The sequence below is a fragment of the Lynx canadensis genome, chromosome D2 (genome assembly GCF_007474595.2).
Source record: "Lynx canadensis isolate LIC74 chromosome D2, mLynCan4.pri.v2, whole genome shotgun sequence".
Lineage (NCBI taxonomy): Eukaryota > Metazoa > Chordata > Mammalia > Carnivora > Felidae > Lynx > Lynx canadensis.
The window spans coordinates 31,956,825-31,969,538 of NC_044313.2; the positions used below are offsets into that span (position 1 = coordinate 31,956,825).

The window sequence follows — 12,714 nt, forward strand, 5'->3', positions numbered from 1 at the left end:
CCGTCTCTGCTAATTGCACCATAACCAGGGCGACCTCTGTAGTCTCCAAATGAAACTGCTTTGAAAATCTGAAAGAAGTACAGGCAGAAGGCATAGTGATGGGGGCGCCTGGGTGGCTCAGTTGGCTAAGCGCCCAACTTTGGCTCAGGTCATGATCTCGCAGTTTGTGGGTTCGAGCCCCATGTCGGGCTCTGTGCTGACAAGCTCAGAGCCTGGACCCTGCTTCAGATTCGGTGTCTCCCTCTCTCTCTGTCACTCCGCCACTTGTGGTCTGTCTCTCTCTCAAAAAAATAAACATTTAAACAATTTTTAAGAAAGAAAGCACAGTGATGAAGACCTCTGTTGGTACTTGCTAAACCGTTTACATGTATCATCTCATTTAATCCATGTATCCCCCTACCAAGCTGGCACCCTTTTACAAATAAGGACACCAAGGCTTAGGTGAGTGCCCAAAGTCCCACAGCTTGAAGGCAGTGGGAAAGTCCTTTTGACCCGGTGCCTGTGGTCTTGACCACCAACTACCGTATGTCCAATGATAACCACGACCTGAATGGTGATAGTGCGAAAGATGAGCCATCTGAGCCCACAGGAAGGCAGCGAAACCAAATAAATCAACAAATCTCTAGCCAGGGGACATTTGATTCAGGCTGACCCCTGCCCCCACTTTTGGTAATGACCACATGACAAATAAGAAGGAGAGATGGAGACTCCCCCAGAGGGCCTCTGGTGCTGCCCACAAGTGAACTGCTTCTCTCTGCATGTGTCCCCCCATCGCCCCTAGCTGGCTGTGCGCACAAGATCAGCAGTGCAGAGGGGACCCTGGCGAGCCCCAACTGGCCTGACAAATACCCCAGTCGGAGGGAGTGTACCTGGAACATCTCTTCAACCGCGGGCCACAGGGTGAAACTCGTGAGTCATTTTCATAGTTTATGGACAACACGGACTTTGGTTTCAGAGGCATGTGGCTGTGAGTCTCTGTGCTGCCACTTTCCAGCTCTGAAACTTGGGAAAGTTACTCAACATTTCCAGAACTCAGTTTCATTATCTGGAAAATGGGGATGCTAATGAACCCCCCCTCGCGGGCTGCTGTGCAGATTAAGAGAGGACACACACACAGCTCTCAGCACAGGGCGGCGGTGAGAAAAGCCCTCTAAAGAGCACCTGTTCACAGCGGTACCGGTATGAGGTGACTTTCACGGCACAGATCGGTAGAGCTATTTCATATTTGCTTGTTTCCAGTTGTAATTTTTGACAAAACAATACATTCTCAGGGTTAAAAAAAAGTAACCAGTACAGAGCGTTGGCAAGTGGGAATCAAAAGCTTCTAGATCTCCCACGGCCACTCCAGAAATGACCTCTCTGAGCGCTTTTTGGAAAATCTTTCCAGAAATTTCCTATGCATACACAATAGTGTATGTACATGCATGGGAAAAATATATGTTTCTTCTTGCCCAGACTTCTCCAGTGGATGCTTATTATTATCCGTATTTCTCTAGAACTTACATTTTAAAAAATTAACAGTAAGAGATTAAGTTATTTATGCTAATTCTCTCTTGAGTTAAAAAATATGTATCTTCCAGGCATTTCCTTAAAGTCCCTCGTGCATTTGATTGTATGTGTGCGTACCATACTTGGTTATTTCAAAGGAGAAACTAGTCTGTGGTACCAATCTCGTTTCTCAGCCCCCAGAGTACCCCAGATCCTGGAGTGTAAAACTCTCTTGCTAGCTGGAGAAGGTATACTCCAGACAGACGTTTTTTAAAAGGGTCTTTCTGACTCTGAGGTTTGTGAGCTCTTCAGAAGGCACATAGATGTTCCTCCGAAATATGGGCCAATATAATGCGGGGAGAATGGGAGAGAACAAAGGAGGTCGTGAAGATAAGCAGACAATGGCTCCGGGGACTTTCGAGGGTGTTTGCTGGCAGGTGAGAGAGGGGAGGACAGGTACGCGATGGGCCCCCAGAACAGAGCGCAGGTGCTGGTGTCTGTCTGTGCCAGGCCCAGGGCAGTGAGGGGTGGCGAAGACAGAGCCCACGACCACAGGCTGCTCACAGCGGGCACCCCATGTGCATGGCTGCCCATGGGGGAAATGTGGCGGTGGCCTTCCTGGGTGTCAGAACAGCCTTGAATCTGGGTGAGGGTGAACTAGAGTGCCTTAGAGTAAGGCACTCCTTCCCCAACGCTGCCTTCTGCGGGAGAAGGTTCCCAACAACATTCTTCTCGGCTGCGGGCTGAGGAATGGCGCCCCCTGGGGGTGGGAATGTGCAGCCTGCACAACTGGAAGTCGTGCTTCTAAGGGGCACAAGATTTTAGCAGTTGCTAAACGTCTTCCTCTTCTTTACAGTGCTAAGGAAGCAACTGATCCAGTGGCCAGAGTTAGGCCAGATCTCAAATTTACAAGTTCTCTAGTAAAAAAAAAAAAGCTCCCTTGGGAAGTGCATGGTGGATATACTGATCATGCTCTATCTTTTTGCTTACGCAAAAATGTAATGCTTACACATTTTTTTGCTTACACAGAAAATGTGAATCAAATACTTCCCAAGAAGCTGGTGTTTCACTGTATGGGCACCACAACAAGGTGTCTCATGGGTGTCCCTCTCATTGCCTCACCCACCCTGATGCCGCTGGTCCCCCCTCCTGCTCTTGCCCACTGTCTCTGTACCACCCTCCACCCAGCTCCCTTTCTGTAAGGTGTGAAGGGCTTTGCTCATTCCTATTGTGTTTATCATTCCTACACTGATCAGAGCCCACACTGCTAATGACCCCTCTCCATCTCCATCCCTGTCCTGTCTCTCCAGAAACTTTCTTATGAATTCAGACCCTCCTTACCAACCCCATCCCCCCAAGTCCTCTCTTCCTGCTCTGTCATTTGGTTCACGCCTTCATTTAACACTGTCCCCTCTCACCTTGTCCCATCTCCCTGGAAGCCATGGGCAGGCCATAAGTCATTCAGCTGCCCAGTCCCTGGTGAACGGCCTAGAATTGAGGGGCTCCTCTGGCCAGCTTTGGGGGACGGTTTTCAGGGGGCAGGGAGGAGGTAGGCAGTATAGCCTGGTGATGGTTAGGAGTGTGGGCTGGAGTCAGGCTGGCTGGGGCTCACGTCCAGCTCCCTCCTCCTCTGGCTGTGTGAGTTTGGGCAAGACACTTTTCTAAGACTCACTTTCCCCTTCTGCACATTGGGTGTAATACTAGCTCACAGCACCATCAGAATTGAGAAAATGTTCGTGAACATTTGGCACAGGACTCTGCATGGAAAAAAACCCTCCTCGAATGCCAGACACTATGAGGGTGCAGACACAGAGCAGCGAGCACTTCGTACAGCCTCATCCACATCACTCATGGTCAAGTATAGTCCAGAGGTTAAAGGCAAGGGCTCTGCAGGTAGACCTCCTGGCCTTGGCCCAGTTCTACCACTGGGTGACCTTGGGCAAGTCGCCTGACTTCCCTGTGCCTCAGTTCCCTCATCTGTAAAATGGGGGTTGTAGTTGTAGACACAGCACAGGGGCGTGAGGATTATTCGAGGTTATATTTGTGAAGCGCTTAAAACAGCTCCTGGCGCAGAGTGAGCACTTGGCCATTGCTGCTGTCGGGGCTGACAACAAGCATCTCAGCTCTGGGAGCCCAGCCATCTCACCTGCAAAGTGCTCACAGCAGCAATCGCTCATGTAACTGCCTCGTGGGGGTGCCTGGGGACCAGCAGAGGGCTCGAGTTGAGACTCTCGCTGTAGATGTCGCTGTCCTCACCTGGGCGCCATGCCCCCTACGAGGCTGGTGGGGGCAGACGAGTGTCCTGCCTCGCCCCATCCTCTCCCAGCCCCCAGAGAGGCGGCCCCCACCCCAGCTGAGTGCCAGGCCCCTGCCTCACTTTCTGCTCTTCCGTTCCCCAGACATTTAACGAGTTTGAGATCGAGCAGCACCAAGAATGTGCCTACGACCACCTGGAGCTTTACGACGGAGCCGACAGCCTGGCGCCCATCCTTGGCCGTTTCTGTGGCAGCAAGAAACCAGACCCCGTGGTGGCTTCAGGCAGCAGCCTGTTCCTCAGGTTTTATTCGGATGCCTCTGTGCAGAGGAAAGGCTTCCAGGCAGTGCACAGCACAGGTACGTGAGCGAGGATGCCCAGCCGCCCGCTGATGTCCATGTAGACTGGAGACAGACGGGTGACGGCGGCAGGGAAGGAACTGCCTTTCATTCTGACTCTTGGGGGGTAGGAGGCGTGTGATCAAATGTCCCTTCAAAAATGAAACGTGGGCAACCATGAGGGGAAGGGTGGTTTTCTCTTAATGTCCTTAATCGACAGCATTTGAAGTGGGCAATCCCGTTGCTGGTGTCGCATTTCTTTCCTCTCTCCCTTCCTTCCTCCCATCCTCTTTTCAAAATTTATCTGTAATTTGGCTGGTCTGTGAAATCCGAAAGTCTGGGAGCTGAGTGGTGGGGAGCAGCCCTTTTCACCCTCTAAGGACAAGTTCTGGAAAATGGAAAATGGTTCTTTATCTATTATTTTTCCTCCACTTAAAATGTAAATAGCTCTATTTGGTCCTTTGGAGGAAAATGTATATGCGTGTAACTAACACATCTATTTTGTTAAATAGAAGAATGTCAGTAAGAAAATGGGCTCTGCTCTTTAGCCATTAAAACATTACTCACAGAAATAACCGACTCTCTGATCCCGGTGTTAGACTGTGGCCCTTTGCCAAAGCAGTGGCTGCCCGTGGCCCACTTGGAGTCTGAGCTCATGATCCCGGGACCCTGTGAGCTTTAACAGCCCCCTCCCCACCCAGTTTATTTTCAGAGCCAGAAGATACGAATCAGGAAAAACAAAATGACACCCGGCACCCTTAGGTGGTTTAGCTTGCCCACCTAGAAAACACTTTGGTGTCTGCAGAACTCTTCCAAGCTCCTTGAGGGTTCCAGCTTCCCCTAGGGAAGGTTAAAAGCCATTGACTGGTGACTCTACCCTCTAGTCCCTACAGAAAAAAGTAGGTCAGGGTCCCAGCAGGAAATGAATCATTATTTGAGGAGAATTTTAAAAGGGACTGTTTAGAAAGGGGCAGGCAGGGTGTGGGGACACCATAAAGAGCAGTGCAGTAGCCAGGACCGGGAACTACATGGGGGTGGGGGCAAGGGGTGATACCCCAGGCCAGGATGCCCAAGGAGGGAGTATGCAAGCAGAGTAACCCCCCTCCCCCCACCTGGAGCTGTGCCCTTCAGTTGAACAACACAACCTGTGGTGACCAGGCAGGGAGGGAGCCTGGGATTAAACACCCTGACCTCTCTCCTCCCTCCTCTCATTTGCTGGTGTTCCCCATGGCTGAACCCAACCCAGAAGGCGGAGGGCAAGGGGGCTAGTCCATGTGGGCCTAGAGGTCAGCCTCCGGAGGCCCGGAACAGGTGGGGAAGAATGGAGAGAGGATCTGGCAAGGCAGATAGAAGGCATCCTGCCCTGCGCTGCGCCCATTTCATTGCCACCCATGTCACGTCGGGGACTCGAAATTTCCCAAAGACAGTTCACACCTGGAGGAGATTCTAAACAAGAGCACAGGGAGGGTTAAGAGTCGGCTGTCTGGGGGCGCCTGGGTGGCTCAGTCGGTTAAGCGGCCGACTTCGGCTCAGGTCATGATCTCGCGGTCCGTGAGTTCGAGCCCCGAGTCGGGCTCTGTGCTGACAGCTCGGAGCCTGGAGCCTGTTTCCGATTCTGTGTCTCCCTCTCTCTCTGACCCTCCCCCATTCATGCTCTGTCTCTCTCTGTCTCAAAAATAAATAAACGTTTAAAAAAAAAAAAAAAAAGAGTCGGCTGTCTGGCAGGACTGGGGCCGGCTGGGCCTGCGGGTGTTACCAGACAGTACAGCAGCCACACCCTCAGGAGCTGCCTGCCCCCCACCCCCACCCCGTCCCCCACCCCGGGGTGTGGAGCACCCTGAAGACAGGCAGTGGAGGAACTTACCTTCAGAATTTCTGGTGCTTTCTAATCTCAGACCACTCTCATGTATCCATTTATATTATGTGGTCTCAAGTGGCCTAGACAAGATAGTGTGGGACCCAGGCCAACCAGAGTCACCATCCTAGTCAAAAACCCAGAAGCCAATGCTACAGAATACAAGGCCAAAGCATGCGGCCCAGCTCACCTGTGGGCGCCCCCCCTCCCCGCCCCAGGAGCCTCAAAGTCAGCTATAGTCAGCCCTGTCAGATGCACGAGCAAGTCAGTCCATAATCTGAGGTTTCTAGATTTGAGAGCTCACCTGGAGGTCTGATGTGCTTTTGGTGCCCTCTGTTGACAACAGTTACAAATTACGGTAAGTAGGTGGGGCTCCGGAGCCCTTCTCAGGCGCTTCTAGCACTTCCAGGTGATTATTAAGTGGTAAAGATCCAGCCAGCCAGCTTTTTCCAGAAGCATGCTCGGGTATTCCCGGAGGCCTTATGCGGCCCAGCCTGGGAACATAGGATCTTGGCTGGTAAGGGCCAATTTGGACCCTCACAGTAAGCCCTGAAACTCAGACCTTTCGGCCTCTATGTACGCCTCTGTAAAATGGGATGATGAAATTTGCCAGACTTTCCTACAGGGCACTGGCGAGGCCTCGTACAGAAAGCTGGCCTGCGTGCATGCGGGTGTGGAGAGAGAAAGCCCAGGCTGGGAAGGGGGTGGGGGCGCCGCACGGTTCTCGGTGCCAAGGAGGCGTGGCGACTCTCTCTCCGCTCCAGAGTGCGGGGGCAGGCTGAAGGCCGAAGTGCACACCAAAGAGCTGTATTCCCACGCCCAGTTTGGGGACAACAACTACCCGAGCCAGGCCCGCTGTGACTGGGTGATCGTGGCGGAGGACGGCTATGGCGTGGAGCTGATATTCCGCACCTTCGAGGTGGAGGAGGAGGCTGACTGTGGCTACGACTACATGGAGGCCTACGACGGCTACGACAGCACCGCGCCCAGGCTCGGCCGCTTCTGCGGCTCCGGGGTGAGCGCCCCGGTTGCGGGGCCCGGGACCAAGCATGACGATTCAGAGCGTGAGGTGCCGCGGGCGCGGGGTTGGGTCCCAGCCACTCCTGCCACTCGTTAGCACCAGCCAGCGGGATACAAACAGGGAGAGCAGTCGGAGAAGAGTGGGGTGGAGGGGGTGGCCTGGAACCAGATCAGGAGGGCCTCACACTAATGTCGGCTATGTAAGAGCGTTTTCCTGGAGGATTTTCCTACTATTTTTGCAAAGGATTTCCTTCCCCCAAATCCTCATTTTCATTTGGCCTTCAGGCTTAAAAAAAAAATTTTTTTTTAAATCATGCTTTTGTATATCCCGTATTTTGACAATTCTCTTCCCAAGCAACTCCAAGCTCCTCCGATATCCCGAATCACTCTTACTGTGAGCACAGAGCTATGCTCCAGATCATCATCATTCTTCTCGTTACCTTTTCTTTCCTCAGCCTCCAACCCTGGACGGGGCACGCCTGTTTTGTTCACTATTTCCCCAGCACCTGACCCAGAGCCTGGCATACAGTTGGCACTCAGTGCAAGTGTGTGGAGGGGCCAGTACAGGGCCCCGGTCACTCTCTGGCTGCACCACACTGGGCATGCTCACACTGGCCCCGCCCCTCCTTGTCTCTGCCTCCAGGGCTGGTTGTACAAGCTTCTTTGCTATTGGCTGAAATTGCATCAGATCATTTTGGAGTCACTAGTGCTGCTTTTGCTGATCGGAACCTCAAAATGGCGTTTATATCAGTCTCTGAATAATTTCCCGTTATCTTCCCTCACCCTCCCAAAAAGAAAGGATGGCAAAGTGGGACGCAACCAATGCCATGCCTTTAATAAAGTCTTTGAAACTATGGGGTCCGTGTGCGGAGGAAAACCTTGGAGAGTCCTGAACAGTGAGATGTGTGGGAAGCCCAGTTTGGTCCCACTGTGACCTGGCAGACAGCAGCCTCGGAACCTGGCTCCCCCGTTCATTGACCCCCTTGGCCAAACCTTTCTAACAAAGGTAGAGGTTCCTTCCCACGTTTTGTCCTTGGATGGGACATAGGCTGAATCCGTGGGCTTTGGTGTTTGGTCTGCTGGAAGACACATCACAACGTGACCCTAGAGCTGGCGGATGGTGGGGGTGGGGGTACCTACTTCACAGTCAGACCTGAGCTTGGGTCCTGTCTAGCTGTATGAACTTGAATTTCAGTTTCCTTAAGTGTAAAGTGGAGATCACACCACCTTATAAAGTTGTCGTAAGGTTTATATATGAGGTAAGATCCGAAAGTACTTAGAGCAGTTCCTGGCCCATCTGTACCAGTAATAACCAGTAGATTCTATGTGAGCTGTGCATCTAGGATTGTCTTGAAAAAGTGGGGCCTGGGGAGCTCTTAGGAGCCGAATTGGCAATGTTCTCCTTTGAAAAGGAACTTGTTTTGATGCCCTTCAGAGTCTCTAATGCCAGGGACGCCTCATGACAGCACTGGCCTTCCTATGTTCTCATGTAACTTCTGTCTCATCCTCCGTATTTAAAACTCCAACCACAGCCAACTGACCTAAAGTCCCCCTGGTTTTCTCTTGCCCTTCCCTCAGCCACTGGAAGAGATCTACTCGGCAGGAGATTCTCTAATGATTCAATTCCACACGGATGACACCATCAATAAGAAAGGCTTTCACGCCCGATACACTAGCACCAAGTTCCAGGATGCCCTGCACATGAAGAAATAATGTCGATGTTCTTGAAAGACAGGAACTGAGAATGTTTTTTGTAACAATAGCACCTTGTGAATCTGCCCTAAACCGGTGTATAGTATTTTTCTCAAAAACTCAAAATCTAGTGTTGGAGGTCTGTCTCTGATGAAGTTTGGCCAACAAGGACGAGGGAAGATGTTTTTTGATTCTGGCTACAACATTATCAGTCATGGGCTCTTAAGATTAAGGTTTTGAAGTTACTTACCATTCAAGCTACGCCTGGTCATACTCATTCCCTTTGTCCCATGCTCCTCTGGGGCAAGAGGCCGGCCTTTGGGTTGGTCATTCCTCTATTTCTGGGTGTGCTTCGGTAGGTGCCAGGCAGCGTGACTGTGTCCTGAAGACTCAGGCTGTTTTCCGTCTACACTGGGCAGTGAGGATAAGAGCTTGGCCATGGCTGAGTTGTTACTCACCGGCTTGGCTGGAGACTTTGGCTTTCTATCTGCCAGGGACTTGTCAGCCAGGAAACCTGAGAATATGGATGTCAGGACTAAAAAAGGACTCACAGTAAGCAGTGCACAGAGAGAGCTTGAGTATGAGAATCGTCGTCACAAAACTAGTTGACATCAAGCCTTCGGTCTGTGTCATCGGCATTCCTTGCCACTTTGGGATTCCCTCATCCCTAACTGCACTAGGAGGCTGAGGCATCCACTATTAATTCCAGGAACATATTTGCCGGTGAGAGACCCCAGTTTGCCGAGAAGAAAACATCCTGGATCCTCCTGATACTCCTTTACTGGCTGACTTTGAGAAGATGCCACCCATGCTTGGGATTCCATGGGCCTAGAAGACCATTTCCTCCTCCAGCTTTAAAGGCACTTCCTGTGGTTGCCCTTGACTTCTTGACAACTGATTCAAACTGCATTTGCAAGATGTGCAAAGACAGCCTATGAAGGACCAGTTCAGGTCCCTCGTGGGGTGAACACTGTTGAAAACTGGTTAATTAAAAGTTATGTAAGAATCATCATCTGTGGGACAAGTCAACTTTGTGACTAACTTCCTGTCAGCAGTCAGGTTAAAGAGTGCATTGGTAACTTTGCTCAGGCTAACTAGTATTCAGTCACCAACTTGCAATCAGAATTCACCACATTGGCACATGTTCTAGAGAGGTGTAGAGAATGTTGTTTACATAATTTTAGAACCTCCAGGTGGACTTCAAACAGTGAGGTAGTTTTGAATGGCATTTCATTAAGGCATCTATGGGCATTATGAGCTAAAAGCTGTGGTATGTTAGCTTTAAAAGAGTATTTATGTTGGAATCATTTTTAAATAATGTTTACATAACCGTAAGTCCTGTTTGGTTGGTATTGAACACAGGACAGCACAGAGAGTGTTTTCCGTGAGACCTGAGATAGCTCCCAAGCGCCAGAATTCCTTTGGGATGAGACAATGGCATTTTAAACAGAGTGTTCGTAACATCTTAAAAGTTATATTTTTTAAAGATCAGAATATGTCCCCAGAGGACTATGCCTAATTAAAATGATGGCTGGGAGTAAAACAAACAAAGGATAGTACAAAGAAAGGTAGAAGAAATGCATGGAAATATATTTTTTTCCTTAAAACAGAAAAAAATGCAAAGTATTATTATTAATAATAATATATGTCTGTATATATGTATGTATGTAAAGGATCAGCTGTCAGAGCCTTAATCAATGCAGTGTGACAAATGCCGATCGTAGCTTTACTGAGCGGGCCCTCCTGGACCAGCCCTGATTTTCTGTGTCTCCTTCGCCACACCCTCTCTTGGCCCTGATGGAGATTTGCCCGCATTCTCAAGTCCTGGTGCATCACAGACCCTGCTGGGGGGGTGGGGTGGAATTCGACTCAGCAACGGGAGCCCCTTGTTTCCTGGTTCAACCCACCCGCTAGGGTGGATCCCATCTCTCAGATTTTTGTATTTTCTGGGGGTTTACCTTGTCTCATCTTATCTGTCAACGCTGGGACTGAAATCAGGATATATAAGGTGGCTGTTAGAGGTCTCTTTCCTACGACATGAGCATTCTGTAGTGTCAACCTTTAGAAGCCTAAATAAGATCAACGAATTCCATGGAAGAGTGGGAGCAAATGAGAAACAGAGTTGGCCGTGCCTCAGCATTTGCCTCATGAAACAATGGTACTTATTTTTATCTCTTTAGTATGAATATTTTCAAAAACACACAACTTGGCCAACTTGAAACAATGGGACTCTCATGAAAACCTTTATTTAGGCCTTCTGTGAGTGACGTATTCCCAGACAAGACAAGCACTGATTCAGCTGGGGCCGGCCAGACCGCTCCCCTGGGAGCTCACAAGGGGATTGACGCACTGGCTTCAAGTGAGAAGGTCCACTGGGCAGGAAGACCCAGGCCCCCTGCTGAAGGGGGACATTGCTACAGCCTGCTTTGTCCTTTAGTCGGGGGCTTGGCCTTGGGGATGTCTGGAGCTCCGAGACCTGCTTCCTTCTGTTCACAGAATTCCCTTGATGACCTGATGAAATGTGTGGGGTCTGGGTCATCAGCCTGGTCCAATTCTGGTGTGATCTGCTCTGGCAGAAGCTAGAACCTGAATCCCAGGGCGGGGAAAAGGTCTGGAATTAACTTTAGCCTGTGGAGTTTCTCCAAACAGAGAAAATGAGGCTGTGCATTGATTCACCGTAAGACCGTTTTCCTCTAAAGCTAACTTTCGTATTACTCATGAAACACTCGGCTTGTTTAAATCATATGCAAGAACCCTGTTAACTAGCAAATTCACACTGGGATTTGCTGTTGATCTGGTCCATTTGATGATAATTCGTGGTATTGTCGTTCAGTTTGCGAACAAATGTTCCCTTGACTTCCACTCCCTTGTTTTCCAAGTTCCCTTGATAGACAGAACCTCTGAAAAATAATCCCAAATGCCTAAAAGGTTTCTTTTTAAAAAAGAAAAACTGTGTAGAGTGCACTCTATAAATATATTGTATTTTTTATTTTGTGTAATTTTACATTTTGTGAAATGTTAGTTTCAAAGAGAAAAGCAGAGAGGAGCTAACATGTCTGTCTAGGAAGAATTGTCTCATTAAAGAATGTGGCTTCATTGATGTGTCCTGGGTTTGTATTACTAGTTCAGACAAGCTTGGTCCTCTTGATGATATTTTCTCCAATGTCCCAGGACTTGAACATATGAAAAGGGGGAGCATCTCAGTGGCTTTCTATTCTCAGGTGAATACCCAGTGCCTGGTCAAGAGCAGAGCTCCCTATTGGACCCAGAAAGTCAGGAGCGAAGCTCAAGATGGCTTCAAAGTTGCCGCCTTTCTTGAACCCAAACAGGCTTGAAATCTGACACCAGACTTGTTGCGGAGCCTGGTACTGTGATGACCGAGCTAGATGTGGTAGACAGACACCATTTGTCCCTCAGCACCTGTCTCTACTTTGCTTGTGTGCCTGAGGACCACGTCTGGCATCTAGAACTGAAGGGCACAGCTCCTATGAAGTGGCCCTGTCTCTCTGGGCGCTGGTAGCTCTCTTCCCCTCTTCAGGCCCAGGGGTGGTGATGACACTCTGCAGGTGTAATCCTGGGGCACTGCATTATCCCCCAAGGAGGATCTTTACAAATGGTCCTTTGAATAAGCCCTCTTCAAACAGAGCAAATTGAGTGTCTCATTTCCTGTGATGCAGGGTCATTTTTAGCCCAAAGACAGAGGTTCCATCTAATCGAGGACAGTGTTCTCGGGATGACCAGATGAGGAGACTTTGGGGTATTTTTGGAATTTTGTGGGTCCTATCAGGGAAGGGTCATAAGGAACCATGTTTTTTAAAGCACTCAGATTGGTCTTAATGCAAAATGACTTAAATGCCAAACCGCTCATGCGACTGTCTTGTGCTGCACGTGGAGTGTCAGGGTTTTAGGACCCTTCTGTCTTTTGCAGTCACCAGCACTGAAAGGTGCGCATTGCTCTTTGCACTCTGCCAGCCAGTCTCCGGGAAAATACTCTTCTGCTGTAATCCAGACCTCCCGGAGAAGACGATCTTTGTCAACATCGCTTAGCTAGTGCTCCTCTCCCCCTT

The 12,714-nt window shown here is 49.8% G+C and overlaps 1 protein-coding gene across 1 annotated transcript in view; it reads left to right on the top strand.

The window, feature by feature from the left end:
• Positions 1-8,668, top strand: part of TLL2 (tolloid like 2) — a 121,381-nt gene extending 112,713 nt beyond the window's left edge. Inside the window, exons 18-21 of the mRNA XM_030334990.1 lie at positions 782-909; positions 3,888-4,101; positions 6,700-6,950; positions 8,534-8,668. Of these exons, the coding sequence (XP_030190850.1) occupies positions 782-909; positions 3,888-4,101; positions 6,700-6,950; positions 8,534-8,668 (728 nt within the window). The remainder of the gene's footprint in view (positions 1-781; positions 910-3,887; positions 4,102-6,699; positions 6,951-8,533) is intronic.
• Positions 8,669-12,714: the final 4,046 nt, after the last annotated feature.